The sequence below is a fragment of the Dermacentor andersoni genome, chromosome 7, assembly GCF_023375885.2.
Source record: "Dermacentor andersoni chromosome 7, qqDerAnde1_hic_scaffold, whole genome shotgun sequence".
Classification (NCBI taxonomy): domain Eukaryota; kingdom Metazoa; phylum Arthropoda; class Arachnida; order Ixodida; family Ixodidae; genus Dermacentor; species Dermacentor andersoni.
The window spans coordinates 93312226-93329119 of record NC_092820.1 but is presented as its reverse complement, the minus strand read 5'-3'; the positions used below and the strand labels follow the sequence as shown (position 1 = coordinate 93329119).

Below are 16894 nucleotides of genomic sequence, written 5' to 3'. Positions count from 1 at the left end.
TGTTCCACTACTTCACGCAGTTGAGATGACACCAAAGCTCGCAGACCTATATTTCAAAGCATTGATATCAGCCTAATACATTCTGTCAGCCAATTTTTCCTGTTGGCGAAGTGCTGAAGTGATGATGGCTTTGTTTTCGGGTAAATGTTAGCTTCAAGAGTGGACCACTCTGTACATAGTAGCATAAAAATGCCACATGGCAATTCGGTCCTCCAGGGCCAGGTTTACGGATGACGGTGAAACCGGCATTCCCACCAAACAAATGAGGAAAGCATAAGTTCCAAATGCTTGCTGCCATTTAAATAGACAGAAAACTGGGCAGGCAAGATGGAACTAAACATGAAGGAATTTTTCAGGTTGTTGACCCTAATGTGCAAGCCCGTGCAGTGACGCCCCTTCACTTTGCCACTTGGTGTCTGTACCCTTGATGTTGTCCTGAGCACTTCTGCATGTCCTGGTGGTTGTGTGCGTTGTCCTTGCATGTCACGTCACATCCTCTGCCCTGCACACCTTCCTCTCCTGCTGTGTCCTTCCCCTGTCCTTCCTATGTCCCTTGCTGCTGTCGAATGACGACAGAGGGACAGTCCCGGCAGCGGCGACTCTGCTGTCACAAGCAAATACCTGGTGGTGAGTTCAGTGTGTGAAATTGTTTGCACTGTGGTCAACTCGTGCCGGATGCTCTCGTTATGCTTGCTGCTCTTAAAGTGGCTGTCATGTAAAAAAGTATTAATAAAAACAATGAGGAAACCTCGAGGGCAGCAGGCATCCACCTAGTGGACATGTCCATTTTGTTTGCTGCTGGAGTTCTGATTTGCTGGGGTTTGCGTCGGAAGGAGATAGGCGCCCCGAGCCAATTAGTACTTCAGCAGCAGATGAAATGGACATGTCCACTAGGTGGACACTTGCAGAACAGCCCCCCTGCACAATTTTCAGCAGCAACGCATTAGACAAAAAGCAGCTGTGGGGTAGAGGGGTAGAGGGGAGGGGGGTGGGTGGCAAGGAATGTTTACTGTTACAGATGGACAAGGTTAACAAACAATGCAGCATCAAAGGGTGTTCGTCGTAAAATCTATGTTAAAGAAAAGCACACTACTAAAGAAGTTGCATCATTTCTGTGTGATAAGAATTACTCTGTCAACACTGCACCTTTACTTGACTTAGTACAAATGAATTTAAAACCAGCTGCGAGGCCTCTGGCATGATTCCTGTTCAGGCCGTGAGGGTTGCCCAGAATGTGCCCCACATTTTAGGCTCTTGCTCCTAGTTTGTATGTATGCATATATATATATATATATATGTGTGTGTGTGTTTCTGTCTGGCCGTTTGTGTGAACCGTGTGTGTGCATGTGTGCGTCCGTACACGTGTGTGTGGTGTCATGCATATATACTCAGACGTTTATATTTACAGCAGGAATATTACACCTGTACTAACTATCAGGGGCAAAGGAATCAGTTTTAAACGCAAGATCACTAATTGTCATTAAAAAAAAGACTGCGTCAATAGCCTCTCACCATCTTTAGAATTTTGTTGCAAACAAGGTTTTGAAGAATGTATAACCGTGATATTGTTACGTGTAGAAAGACAGACAAAAGAGGCTATTTACAGACTATTTACACTAGAATGGAGCCAGAGCGCCAGGCCGACATTCACTCGCGCCAAGGGCACCGACCCACTTCGTCGTCGTTCTCATGGCGGCTCGTCTCTCGGGTATTTACCGATCATATCGTAATACTACCCCCCGGCGGCAAAAGCGCCGTCACGGTGCAGTTAAATATCCAAGGCACGTGGAGAGTTGTAGGGCTTGAGTCGGGCGACGTGGACAATGTCACTGGTAGTCACAGCAGAGGACGTAATGGGCGTGGCGAGAACGATTTCGTAGGTGACATCTGTCACTTGGCGAAGCACGCGATATGGGCCGGTATAACAGGAAAGCAGTTTCTCACAAAGGCCAACTTTACGCGATGGTGACCAAAGTAACACGAGGGTGCCGGGGACAAAAGTGACATCACGGTGACGGAGGTCGTAGCGCTGCTTTTGTTTGTCTTGAGAGACTTGTAGCCGAGCGCGCGCAAGTTGGCGAGCATGGTCAGCATGGGCGATAGCATCACGGGCATAAGCGCTAGTTGATGCTGTGTTGGACGGAAGCACAGTGTCCAGCGGTAGCGTCGGTTCACGGCCATACAAGAGGTAAAAAGGAGAAAAGCCAGCAGTGTCGAGACGGGAAGAGTTATACGCAAAGGTGATGTAAGGTAGAGCCTGGTCCCAATCACGGTGGTCGTCTGAAACGTATTTGGATAGCATGTCTGTAAGGGTGCGGTTCAAACGCTCAGTGAGGCCGTTCGTTTGAGGGTGGTAGGAGGTGGTAAACTTATGCTGTATTGCGCAGGCACGCATGATGTCGTCAATTACTTTGGCTAAGAACGTACGGCCACGGTCTGTTAGCAATTGACGCGGAGCACCATGAATCAAAATGATATCATGCAGGAGGAAGTCTGCAACATCAGTTGCGCAACTGGTCGGAAGAGCGCGTGTTACGGCATAGCGGGTCGCGTAGTCCGCCGCGACTGCAACCCACTTGTTTCCTGATGTAGATTCCGGAAATGGGCCGAGAAGGTCTAAGCCGACACGATGGAAGGGCTCGGCAGGGATGTCGAGCGGCTGTAGGTAACCAGCGGGGAGCTGGGAAGGCTTCTTGCGTCGTTGGCAAAGTTCACAGGCGGCGACGTAACGTCGCACGGAACGGGCAAGGCCCGGCCAGAAAAAACGGCGACGTACACGGTCATAGGTTCGAGATACGCCGAGGTGTCCTGCCGTTGGTGCGTCGTGAAGCTCTTCTAAAACGGTTGAGCGGAGGTGTTTAGGCACGACAAGTAGGAACTCAGAGCCGTCCGGATGAAGGTTACGACGGTACAGAGTACCATCGCGGAGGACGAAGAGGCGTAGTGTGGCGTCGGCCGGAGTGTGTTCAAAACGGTCGATGAGTGCTCTGATGTAGGCGTCACGACGTTGCTCGTCGGCGAAATGAAGCAGCTGCGACACAGAGAATATGCAAGCTGCACTGGTAATATTGGAGGAGTCAGGGTCGTCAACAGGGTAACGCGACAAGCTGTCAGCGTCTTGGTGCAGGCGGCCAGACTTGTACACGACGGAATATGAAAATTCTTGTAGCCTCAAAGCCCATCGACCAAGCCGGCCTGTAGGATCTCTTAGCGATGAGAGCCAGCAGAGAGCATGATGGTCAGTGACTACGGAAAAAGGGCGACCGTAAAGGTAAGGACGGAACTTCGCTACCGCCCAGACTACAGCAAGGCATTCTCGTTCCGTAATGGAGTAGTTGCGCTCCGGTGGTGTGAGGAGGCGGCTCGCATAAGCAATAACGCGATCCTGGCCACGCTGACGCTGGGCTAAGACGGCACCTACGCCATGACCGCTGGCATCTGTACGCAATTCTGTAGGGGCATCAGGGTCGAAGTGGGCGAGGATGGGTGGTGAGGAGAGAAGAGTAACGAGACGAGAGAAGGCGGCGGCTTCTGCAGTACCCCACGAGAACTGTACGCCTTTCTTCAAAAGATTAGTGAGGGGTCTAGCAATTGCCGCAAAATCTTGAATAAAACGACGAAAGTACGAGCATAGCCCTACAAAACTTCGAACGTCGGCGGCTGTCTTCGGAACCGGATAGTTTCGGACAGCGCGAGTTTTGTCAGGATCAGGCTGTACTCCGGAAGCGTCAACGAAGTGGCCCAGAACAGTAATTTGGCGGCGGCCGAAACGACATTTGGACGAGTTAAGTTGCAGCTTCGCCTTTCGAAATACATCAAGTATAGCTGTGAGACGCTCAAGGTGAGTGTCGAACGTGGGTGAGAAGACGATGACGTCGTCGAGGTAGCAGAGACATGTGGACCATTTGAAACCTCGGAGCAAGGAGTCCATCATACGCTCAAAGGTGGCAGGGGCGTTGCATAATCCAAACGGCATTACTTTAAATTGGTATAGGCCATCAGGTGTGATGAACGCGGTTTTTTCTCTGTCCATATCGTCAACAGCAATCTGCCAGTATCCAGAACGAAGATCAATAGAAGAGAAATAGCTGGAACCATGGAGGCAGTCAAGGGCGTCGTCTATACGTGGGAGCGGGTAGACGTCTTTCTTAGTAATTTTGTTCAGATGACGGTAGTCTACACAGAAGCGCCACGTGCCATCCTTCTTCTTAACCAACACTACAGGTGACGCCCAGGGACTCGAAGAAGGCTCAATGATGTTTTTGTCTAGCATTTTGTTGACTTCGCTTTGAATAACTTGGCGTTCCGACGCAGAAACTCGGTACGGTCGTCGGTGAATAGGAGTAGCATCGCCAGTAAGAATCCGATGCTTGACCGCGAGCGTCTGGCCTAAAGGGCGATCGTCGAAGTCGAAAATATCTCTGTAGGCCGATAATACTCGATAAAGGTCTTCAGCCTGCGCAGAAGACAGGTCCGTCGCAACCATTTTCTCTATCTTGGGATCGGCGGCCGAGGCTGGCACGAGAGGCCTGCTAAGCTCGCAAGAAGGATCGGTTGATAAATTTGCCACGTGATGGTCGCCGAGACAATCAACGTTGGCAAGGCAAATACCTTGTGGTAGAATTTGCTTCGCCAATCCAAAGTTAAAGATAGGCATGAAAGTGCGGTTCGCAGTAACAGTAAGTATACTGTGAGGCACGGTAACGTCATACTGTAGTGGAATGTCGCGCAGAGGAGTGACGAGGTACTCGCCATCAGGGACTGGTGGGGAAGACAAGAGTTCAATATAGGCTATTGATTTTGGCGGCAGGCAAATAAAGCCAGTGGGGCGTAGGCGGCACTGGGGTGCGTCAGAAGGTTCTGCGAGAATCGGTAACTCAAGGCGAAGGGTACTGGCAGAGCAGTCAATAAGAGCAGAATGCGCGGAGAGAAAATCGAGGCCGAGAATGAGGTCGTGGGGGCAATGAGCAATCACGGTGAAGAGGACAGGAGTGTGGCGGCCGGCGATGCTAACACGTGCCGTACACATGCCGATGATAGGCACAGTACCACCATCCGCAACGCGGACGACGCGTGCCGACGCTGGAGTGAGGAGCTTGTTCAGTCGTCGTCGGAAGGCAGCACTCATAATAGAAAGATGTGCCCCTGTGTCGATGAGTGCCGTGACAGGATAGCCATCAACGTCAACGTCAAGAAGGTTTTGGTTCGTGTTTAACGTGAGCAGAGGATTTGAGGGCAGTGTGGACAACGCAGCTTCACCTCCAGAAGCTGCAGTGCCTAGTTTTCCGGCTGGGCCCGGGAGGTGATAGGCGGCGAAGAGAAGCGGCGGGGTTGGGGCGAACGGGACTGACGGCGTCGAGGTGAGGGCGAGCGGCTGTAGCGAAGGTTCGGAGCAGGAGCATCAGCGGCAGTGGATTCATGGCGGGTGGTATAGGAAACGGAAGGTCCAAAGGTGCGGGAGTAAGTGGCGGCGTATGTCCGAGGAGGCGGAGGCCAACGGTTGCGGCAGTGACGAGCGACGTGGCCGATGCGACAGCAGTGAAAGCAGATTGGTCTGTCATCAGGGGTACGCCAATCGGACGGGTTGCGGCGAGATGTGGCGGAAAAGGACTGTCGGGGACGAGGAGGGCCGGTGGAGAACTGGGGAACGCTGGGTTGAGATGTTGAACACACGGAGTTCAGACCCATGTTCTCAAATTCCTGTCGGACTACGGCCTGAATCGTGGCAATCGTGGTTGCTGGCGGATCGGGAGGCGTCGTGGAGAAAGCTGGCGAACAGGCGGCCTCAAGCTCGCGGCGAACAATACGGGTGACGTCGTCACAGGTGGTGGCCTGACGCGATCGACCCTCACATGTCGACGTAGCAGCGGTGTTGGGTAGCCGCGTGATGTGGTGTGTGATACGACGGCTCTTGGCTTGTTCAAGGCGACGGCATTCTTTAATGATGTCGTCGATTGTCGAGACATTGCCGAAAACAAGCAAATTGAAAGCGTCGTCGGCGATGCCTTTTAGGACATGTGACACTTTATCTGATTCAGACATAGCATCGTCAGCTTTGCGGCATAGAGCCAAGACGTCGAAGATGTAGGAAACGTACGGCTCTGTAGATGTCTGAACGCGAGACGCAAGAGCCTTTCTCGCGGCAACCTTGCGGCCAATGGGGTCGCCGAACAGTTCCCGTAGCTGTTCTTTGAAAGAGTCCCAACTGCTGATGTCTTCGTCATGCGTCTGGTACCACACGCGTGGCGTGCCGCCAAGATAAAAGATGACATTGGCGAGCATAATGGTTGGGTCCCACCTGTTGTTAGCGCTGGCATGTTGATATAGCTTGAGCCATTCGTCAACGTCCTGTCCCTCCAGGCCAGAGAACACACTCATGACTAGCATTCCCAATATGCTAAATGAATGGCTGGCGAAAAAGGAAGTTGGGAAAAAAAAAAGGCCGAGTTGATGAGTGTGGCTCGTCTCTGGCAAGCGCAACCGAAGACGCTATAGTCCGGGCGAGCATAGCACGCCTTTGGTGATGTTGGTACAAGCTTGGTAGCTAAAGGGTTAATTTTGACCAACCAGGGTTCTTTGACGTGCACCACAATCTCGGTAAATCAGCATCTGTGCTTTTTGCCTCCATCAAAATGTGGCTGCTACTGCCGCAAATCGAGCTGACAACCTCGGGCTCAGCACCTGAACACCGTAGTCACCGGGCCACTGAATCGAGTTGGACAGTGAAGAAGCAAGAGCTTCTTCGTTTGCTTCTCTCGAGGAATTCGGCCTTGGCTATTTTTTCACAAGCATTGCAGTATGCTGGTGAGATTACAGCTGGTCAGGGCATCGCCACTCAGCCTTTAGTTCAGCAGCTCACGGCAAGCATACAAAGAGGAAATTACTGCTTGGCAAGTTTGGTCACTAACTGGTCTTGAGACACATGTTCTCTGTATACATTCATGTGTGTGTCTGCTTTTATTTGTGTGTTCTTTTTCTGGCTGGGTGCAATTATTTCTTGCCTAGGCAGAGTCTGATTTAATTTTACATTGTGCAGGAAATTGTTGCTTTATTGGTGACGAAGCTGGCAGTAAACTATCATGTCCGAGTAAAGGGAAGCAATACAAGGGGGATGTTTCAGCATCCTTGAATGCCAGTAATTGTCATATTGTGTTATGCCTGTGACCAGTGACAAGATTTTATCGTTGACCTAGTTGATGCTGTCTCGATACTTGTCCTAAACATAGTGCTACTTCATTCTACTGATGCTACATTCTACTTGACCTAGTAGTTCTGCGGAAACCCGCAAGGTGGAGAGAAGTAATTATTAAATGGAAAATCAGACATCCACCCGTTCATAGCAAGTGCTACAAAGGAAACGCATACGGGTTCCTCGAAAGAAAAGCCTCAGAGTTGAAGAAAAATTCGTCCTGGTCCGGGACTCGAACCCGGGACCACCGCCTTTCCGGGGCAGCTGCTCTACCATCTGAGCTAACCAGGTGGCTAGCAGATGGCAGAGCGAAGTCGAATTTGTCGACAACACACGAAACAAAGGCAAGTGTTTGACGTAGTTAATTACTTAAATTGACTTTATTGACTTAAATTGACTTTATTAATTACTACTACGTCAAACACTTGCCTTTGCTTCGTGTGTTGTCGACAAATTCGACTTCGCTCTGCCATCTGCTAGCCACCTGGTTAGCTCAGATGGTAGAGCAGCTGCCCCGGAAAGGCGGTGGTCCCGGGTTCGAGTCCCGGACCAGGACGAATTTTTCTTCAACTCTGAGGCTTTTCTTTCGAGGAACCGGTATGGGTTTCCACTTTTGTTTATCTGTTATGTCTCACTGGTTTCACGGAATGTTGAGTGACAGTGGTTACAAATTTTGAAGAAATGTAAACAGTGTGCAATCGAAAATGATCGTCGGTTTTCATACAGTGAGGAAGCTTGCGACTTACTTTTCTTTGAAGTGCTTCTCTGGCACCGATTGTGAAAGAATGAGCTACGATGCCCACTGAGTGACCGTCGTGTGTGGTCATCTTGCAGAAGAGCAACAAGCCCAAGTACGTGCTCTGCATGACCTTCACAGAGCTCGGGGAACTGCTCACTGGTGACTCCAACGGAAACATCATGGTCTGGCAGAGGGGTGAGCTCACAGCTGCGTGTGCTCGTAGGAATGTGTCCAAAAGCTTTTTCCAGTTAACTTAGGCAACAGTTCGGTGTGATGTCGTGATGCTTCACTTATGTGCTGGTGTCATTGAACAAAGAATGACTCAGTAATACCATTTTACTTGACATTGAACGAAAAAATACCAGCGCAGAACAAGAGTACTCAACTTCCTTCACGAGAGAAAGTTCATCAAGAGAGTTTCAGGTTAGACTACATGATGTGGAAGTTCCGCAAAATGTTTTGGAAGCGCAAAGCACCTATGCAGCCAGAAGGTATTGCTGCTCTTGACACACACCATAAACAGTAACCGTATGAGAAGGTATGAAACTCAAGTGCCAATTGAAGGAGGGTGAATATGGAGTGAAGATTGTGGGTGACATCAATGAATACTGCATTGCCCTGTAGCTGCACCTGAAAACAACACTAATAACAGTGTCACATAGCACACTTTTGCTTTGACTTCGATTCAGCCCAATCAGGATCAAATTTCTCCATCTTGATTGGCTCCCTTCCACAGCTTGCACAACAGAGCCAATCATGATCAAGAAATTTGATCCCGATAGGACTAGATCACGATCAAGAATGCACCATGTGATACTTGTATAACACTCACATATAACCTGCACTCTGCAGTGAACACTAGCAAGCATACTCCAGCTTTGTGCCTAAATGTTAAAATTTTGTGCGCATGTACATGAAAGTGGGACACATTATATACTCTCTAGTCTTCCTCCTCGTTTAATTCACTCCAGGATGGCTTAGTGAGTGCTGTTAAATGTGTAAATGCAGATATGTTGCTGTTTCTTTTTTTAATCTTTGCTGGTTTTCTCACTTTTCATTCTCCTAAAATCTAAAATCATTTATAATAAATACTTACTGAAATTGTCGATTTTTTATCATTTTATCGGCCTTTTTTATATTGTCATGCTGCTAACAAGTGTTCTTATTACTCATATGCTATAAACATGTTTTGATATTACTCTTAGCTCTCATCTGTACTACTGTTGCTTTAAACATTGTATAACATCATAAGTGTCCTTAACAGGAGGTCCCGATACAGTCTTTGACTATGGGACCTCTTTATGTATACTATGCACATGTAATTATCTGTACATTTACTAATAAGTAAATTAATTATAATTATATTTATAATAAATGTTGTAAATTATTTTAAAAAAACTGCTGTTTCTATGATTAAACTTTTCTTGCCTGTGTAGCCAAACTGCATTTCCCTTGTATGTACATATGCTGTGAAAGCCTCCTACAGGGGGCAGTATCTTAATGTAAATAAGCAAAAATAAATGAACAAATGAACAAATAAATAAACTATTACACTGGCTACTGGAAGTATGGGTATAACAGTGTGAGTGAATGTTGGAAGAGATCGTTGCATGGCAAGCATCCACATGATCTGGTGCAGGCTCCAACAAGGTGTGCAGGACGGTTGTGGGTGCCCATGACGGGCCACTGTTCTCGATTTGCGCCATGAAGGACGGCACGATAGTCACGGGTGGTGCAAAAGATCGCAAGGTGGTCCAGTGGGACTCCAGCCTCACGAGGACGGGTCAAGAGGCCAAGGTGAGGCGGCTTGTTGGCTGTGTGGGCATCTTGTACGCAAAGTTTGCGATGTGATGGAGCAGCATAACGTCACGTCAGCAGGATGTGGTGCAACACATGAAAGGACGGGTTGAAACGTGAGGGGAATGTCTTTCACATGAAAACTTTGACATTGGAAACTACACTTGGTTACTGTGCACTTCTGCAGTTTATTGTTCTGTACAGGAAACACAAGGACAACACAACTGTCTTTAAAAAGGTGTGAAGGCGGTGATTGGAAGATAGCCATGATAGGATGCAAGAGAGCTTCCAAGACAGCATTATGCATGTAGCATCTCTGACTACTTTTTTTTTTTCTTCTGTCAGGACCAGTTAAAGTAACGGAATGTAATCTTTCTATCTTTTCTTAGGTGAAAACACCTTATCTCTCTTTCCACACTGGCATTTACTAGTGGGTGCTCACCAATGTAACCTTTTGCAACAGATTAACAAACTGACTAATAGGCGAAGATTGTGTGTGTGTGTGTGTGTGTGTGTGTGTGTGTGTGTGTGTGTGTGTGTGTGTGTGTGTGTGTGTGTGTGTGTGTGTGTGTGTGTGTGTGTGTGTGTGTGTGTGTGTGTGTGTGTGTGTGTGTGTGTGTGTGTGTGTGTGTGTGTGTGTGTGTGTGTGTGTGTGTGTGTGTGTGTGTGTGTGTGTGTGTGTGTGTGTGTGTGTGTGTGTGTGTGTGTGTGTGTGTGTGTGTGTGTGTGTGTGTGTGTGTGTGTGTGTGTGTGTGTGTGTGTGTGTGTGTGTGTGTGTGTGTGTGTGTGTGTGTGTGTGTGTGTGTGTGTGTGTGTGTGTGTGTGTGTGTGTGTGTGTGTGTGTGTGTGTGTGTGTGTGTGTGTGTGTGTGTGTGTGTGTTTAGGTGCCTCTTGCTATGTCAGCAGATCTAATTTAGTAACATTGAAGATACTAACTTAGATTACCGATAAATTCTAAAATAATAAAGAAAATGCTAGTAATAAATGGAAATGCTAGTAATGAATGGCAATTAGCAGCGTGTCATTGAATTGGGATACAGCTAGTGAACTTCCTAGTAGATTCCTGGAATTCCTCACATAACACCAGGGCATAACTGCTTGAACCCAGTCATCTTTTGCATCTTTTTTGCCTGCCCAACATTGTCTATATTGTTCTCTGTTGTCCCTATGCCAGACTGCACTATGCTTGAAACAAGCCGGCAGCAGTAACAGTAGAAACAAGGAGAGAATGAGGCAGTAAATGCAAATATAAATCTGAATTCAGCCAATAGGAATGCCCAATTCTGCGCATTCTGCACTGCGGGACTTGATTGCATGCACAGACTCCCACCATGGAGGGGTTTTGTCACTTAAGCTTGCTTTTAATTTTAGCCTGTCACCAAAAGTGTGGTCACCTAACTCAACAAGTTCTCTGCTTTGGCTATATTCTTGCGTTATATATTCTATAAAGTTTTGTGACTTTTTCCTGACACGGCGCATAACAGCATTGTGTTGCTGAGTGACACACAGTGCATGGCCCCGTGCTGTGAATCGCTTTTGCACATGTATTTGTTCTGTCTTTTTTAAGATATTTATAGTCATGTGTTTAAAGGTATGTCCCCGTTTTCACTCCTTTTTCTAATTTCTCTATGCATATTTTATTGCAACTTTCCTTCCCCTATCTTTACTCGTAGCCTGCACCTTTCTCACGGCTGCGGGACAGGACCGGTGTTCACTGAGAAGTGAGATAGTTAAGATGCCCATGGGGCCCTTCATTCCTACCTCCTTTTGTAGTTATTGTTTTTATTACGACACACTACTATATTACTACTTGTAGTGTTGAAATTGTGTAGTGGGCAATTAGGTTCTCACTGTATTTCTTGTGATCTACCTTTTGCTTGCAGTGGTGTGCTATATTATTGCTGTGTTTAAGTGCTATTTTGTATTACCAAGGCTGACTTCACATGGGTTCTGTGAACCAAGAACTAGCCAACTAGGCTATAAATCCAGCTATCACTGTATTACTTTCAGTGTGTGTGTTGATAGAGCTGTCTCGAACTTGAAATTGGATGATCAGTGCAAAAGGCAGGACTGGGTGGGGTAAACAGCTAGCACAACACTTGCTAACAGCCAACATTTATTGCATACTGTGTATGTGGTCACGTATGCCGACAGCCTGGCTTACAGATGTATCACTGTTGCTTTGCACAAGATCTTGTTAGCGTGGAAGATTTCTGTAGTGTCAAGGAGCTGGAAGATCACACTTGTGTCTGCTGGTCCGGATTGCTTCACCTCGCAATTTTGCAGCTTTGGCAGCTGGTGGGTCGTACCCTACAAGCTGTACCTTAGCTTCCACTATGCCTTTCATCATGCCTTGCTCTCTCCCGCAGCTTCCGGACATGGCTGGTGGGATTCGAACCCTTGCCCAGGGCAAAGGCAGCATGCTGCTCATCGGGACCACTCGGAACTCAATCCTGCAGGGAACATTCAGCCTCAACTTCTCCACTGTCGTGCAGGTGGGTGGGCAGGGGAGGGACGACAGGGCCTCTACATGGCCTGCAGCGCAAAATTAAACGGGAATAAAAACAATAATGACCGGACGAGTATTGTTACTGTTTTGTTGTTTCCTTGCAATTGCTGTTGTTTGTTATTATTTTTGTTCCTACTATTGTTACGGCATACCCCTGTATACCTTAACGATAGTATGAACAATAGCATATATTTACATATATGGTGAGTCTCAAGCACTGCACAACACAACAATACAGCCAGGGCAGGATCAGTGTGTAAACTTCCTATCCAAGTCTTTCTTCCCAAGTCTAGCAATAAAATGGTTAAGGACAATCTTGCTTTCTGCGCAAAGTGGACACAGAAACCTGAATTTATCAGTTGTGGTGGAACAAAAAAAAAAAGCGTCAGCCCAGAGCCAATGTTTTGACATTGGTACTTGTATTTGTCAGGGAAGACAAGCTCCCTTATCAAAGCATTGGCTCTGGGCAAAGGCTTTCCTTTTTTGGCCACTACTGATCAACTATGCCTTCAGTGGTTCAAGTATTCCATTTCATCGATTTGATAATTTGTTTATGGGGAGCACTTATTGGGGTAAACGGCGTTGGCTGCTGCTGTTGTAGACATCGAGGTGTGTGTCCACTGTGTAGTGTTCAATAATATGCAGTCCACTGCTAGCAAGGTCCTAGTAAACAATGTAATGCCCTAGTATAAATAACGACTGATGCTCTGTTGGACATGTGCATGGCCGATGTCTTGTTTACTTGTTGTCCTTGGGTATTTTCTGAGCACTAGCATATTTTTCAGTCTCACAACTGTTCTGGCTGCTGATCAAAATACAGACCAGTCTTTACTTCTTTAGTTACATTTACTGACAGCATCATTGTGTGCTCTAATTGAACATGGTATATCGTGCTCAGTCTCCATGTTGCGTGGCAGCAGGGTCTTGTGGTAGGGTAGAACTTAACCAGAGTCCTCCATCAGTGTCTCATCCAGATGGTGTTTCACAAATCTTTTTGCCATCACGACGACAAGTCTTCAATTTCTTACTTATCTGGAGCAGTGCCATGAACTGTGTAGTATACAGCAGAACTTCGTTGATATGATCCTGTTACATAAAATTTCCCAGCACCAACGTGTGGTATCAAGAACACAAAAAAATTACTAATACAGTTACGCTTACATTTTACTGGTTCATGTGTTCCCAGAAAACAGGATTTTTCGGCACCGACGTTCAGTGGATTGGCAAGCTGCGATTGTATGATATGTTTTCTGGCTGCTAGATGCCGTGTAAACAAAGGAAGGCTCAAGGCGTGCGCGATCTAGAACAGTAGCCGCTCACCTCAGCAGCTTCCCCGCAATACATGACCACCCGTCTCGTGAGAAAACGTCGGTGTGCGCAAAGTTTCTTATTCTGGTACCAGAAAATCTCCCGGGTCGTTGTGCACTGTATTCACAGCTATCGCCGCCAACCCTATTGCGATAAGCATCTTTACTTACCTGTTTCGCAGCGAGGACTGGGGTGCACTGCACGCTTTTAATAGGTGATAACCCAAACGCGCCGCCACTCCGTGCTGCGGACAGCGCAGAGGGAGCATCGCGTATCGCCCTGGCAGCGTCGTAGGTGTCATATTCCCATGCTACCCACCAGCTCTATTTTGTTAATTTTTTGCCTGTGGCAGAATTGACCCTTTTGGGCGCCGAAAAATTCTGTCCAGTGAAAATTGTGTTTCGCGACGCCTTTTTGCATCTTCAGAAGTAGGAAAAAGACGAATATCTGCACAACTGATTAATAACTAAGTTTTTCATTCAGTTCTCAATGTAAGAATTCCATGTAGGAATGCAAGATATGAGAACGTTAACTATGTTATGTCTAGAATACTTGGAAAGCACCTGTCCAGCTACTTGAAATGTATGCTGGATGTAAGAAATTGTGAAAAGCAGTAAAAGAAGGGAACCCCCTGCATTTGACGACTGATTGACACTGAACATGAAATGCCCAGCCCTCTACCTTCCGAATTGTTTTACTAATACACTACGCACATATTGTTAAATTTCGCAGCGCATGTCCAGTCAAAAGTGTTTGAAAATCTGACGCAGTTGCTTAGTGACTGTGGTGTTTGGCTGCTAAGCACGAGGTCGCGAGATCAAATCCCAGCCACGGTGGCTGCATTTCGACGGGGCCGAAATGCGAAAACACCTGTGTACTTAGATTTAGGTGCACTTTAAGAAGCCCAGCTGGCCCAATTTCCGGAGTCCCTCACTATGGCGTGCCTCCTAACCAGATCGTGGTTTTGGCATGTAAAACCCCATAATTTAATTTAATTTTAATTTATGTGTTCAAAAATGTTTTGTGACACATTTAAAAAATATTTTCCTCAGTGCTTTTGCTGTTGATGCACTATTTTCTGTTTACACAATTATGTACATAGTGCCTCAAGGGGTTAAAATACTCCGTGATTAGAAAACGACAATGTGCGTCTTGGGTCGTTTGGGTCTGTGTCTCACACCAAAACAATTTGCACCAAGCTAGGCATGTCAGAACTTCCTGCCAAAATTTCCCACTTGAAGAACCTGCTGATCTAGTCCGAATTCGATGAATGCAAATGTAAGCTTGCCGAAGCTGTCAAAATGACAACGCTTGTCTTGGCCACTCGAGCCCCACCAGTTCAGCTTGTGTCGGTGTCTCGTGCTGCAACGGTTCGTGCAGCGCTTCGCATAACGTAGATGTCAACTACATTTGAGTTTGTAAATTTTTTTAGTAACTTCCCATCCTAAATTTTCTCGGTAAGTAGGTTCTTCGTCTCCTTTTTTTCCCCGAAACATGTGAATGGAGTTCTACTCTACTGGGCCATGGAGCACACATAGGGCACTCTGTACAGTACTCTAGCATGACGATGTTAACCCTCACTCATGGGCCTTTGGTGTTTTCAGGGCCACACGGAGGAAATCTGGGCGCTGGCGGTCCACCCAACGCAGAACCAGTTTGTGACAGGTGGCTACGACTGCCAGGTGCATCTCTGGGACACCCTGTCGCACTCGGTAGTCTGGAGCCGGGACCTGGGCGTGAGTGTCACTCTGCCACCTTCACTGGAAACCTCAGACGACTTTGTCTCAAGGAATATTGTGACTGTAAAATGTGGCACAGTTAAAGTGTGCGTAATCGTCATCATTTAGGTGGCTGCATGACGTTTTGAGTTGTAGATTTATTTTTTAAATTATACTTCTCTGAGGGTCAGTGTTGCCGTGTGAACAAGTGGATGACCCTCTGAAAACATGCGCAAGTAGGTTGTGGGGCATGTTTGAATATAGCTCAGAGCCAAGCAAAATATCTCGCAAGAAAAAAAAAAAAGCCTGTTTGAGAATTCTGCTTGTTTGAAGTTATCATGGATGCTGCAGCTCTCCATTTAGTCGCAAAAGATGTGACTTGTGTCATTAAATCTCAAAAAAGCCTCTTTATCCAAATGATGGCAATGTAACACAGTCTACTTTTCAATCGTAATTCTAAATACGAATGAGTTTTGCCTATGTCGTCAACTGCGTGGATTCAAGCGACATTTGGGCACTTCATGTTGTGTTGGGCGTTTTTGTTGCCCTGTTTGTTCCGTGCTTGTGTTTTTGTCTGCACACTGGCCATTCAGAAGCAGAAATCCCTAACTTGTTCAAGTTTCAGTCTTGCTAAGCTTACGAATGCAAAAGTTTTGCCCGGGTGCCTTTTCTCGAGAGTGGAATGTCGGGCTAGCTGGTTTATTAACGAACTTGCAGTGCACGTGGAAGTTGAATAAACTAAAATTGTATGGCAGGTTTTGTTTCTAAGGTGGATGGTTCGAGAAAGCTTGCCTGTTGATGTTGCTCACGTCTCGTGTTTCCCGATCATGGCAGAGTGGTGCGAAAAGCCTTCACATTTTTTAATGGTACAAAATTTCAAGAATTTCTTATGAATAAGATTTAGAGGACTTCAGTGTTGATTACAATGATTACAATGATTCAATGTAAATACAAAGTATTTACTAAGGTAATTGCAAATAGAATCAGGAACACCTTAGACTTCCGTCAACCAAAGGACCAGGCAGGATTCCGTAAAGGCTACTCAACAATAGACCATATTCACACTATCAATCAGGTGATAGAAAAATGTGCGGAATACAACCAACCTTTATATATAGCTTTCATTGATTACGAGAAAGCGTTTGATTCAGTCGAAACCTCAGCAGTCATGGAGGCATTGCGGAATCAGGGTGTAGACGAGCCGTATGTAAAAATACTGAAAGATATCTATAGCGGCTCCACAGCCACCGTAGTCCTTCATTAAGAAAGCAACAAAATCCCAATAAAGAAAGGCGTCAGGCAGGGAGATGCGATCTCTCCGATGCTATTCACAGCGTGTTTACAGGAGGTATTCAGAGACCTGGATTGGGAAGAATTGGGGATAAGAGTTTATGGAGAATACCTTAGTAACTTGCGATTCGCTGATGATATTGCCTTGCTTAGTAACTCAGGGGACCAACTGCAATGCATGCTCACTGACCTGGAGAGGCAAAGCCGAAGGGTGGGTCTAAAAATTAATCTGCAGAAAACTAAAGTAATGTTTAACAGCCTCGGAAGGGAACAGCAGTTTACAATAGGTAGTGAGGCACTGGAAGTGGTAAGGGAATACATCTACTTAGGACAGGTAGTGACTG

The 16894-nt window shown here is 46.7% G+C and overlaps 1 protein-coding gene across 10 annotated transcripts in view; it reads left to right on the top strand.

Annotated features, from left to right (window-relative positions):
• The window catches only part of LOC126534122 (echinoderm microtubule-associated protein-like 2), a 243654-nt gene that overhangs the window by 198555 nt on the left and 28205 nt on the right, over window positions 1–16894 (top strand). For 7 of the 10 annotated variants that reach the window (XM_055072681.2, XM_055072682.1, XM_050181349.2 and 4 more), the window contains 5 exons: window positions 577–627; window positions 8024–8123; window positions 9568–9725; window positions 12095–12220; window positions 15147–15278. In XM_055072681.2, the coding sequence (XP_054928656.1) occupies window positions 577–627; window positions 8024–8123; window positions 9568–9725; window positions 12095–12220; window positions 15147–15278 (567 nt within the window). The remainder of the gene's footprint in view (window positions 1–576; window positions 628–8023; window positions 8124–9567; window positions 9726–12094; window positions 12221–15146; window positions 15279–16894) is intronic. The other 3 variants (XM_050181351.2, XM_055072680.1, XM_050181350.2) reach the window with 1 other exon arrangement.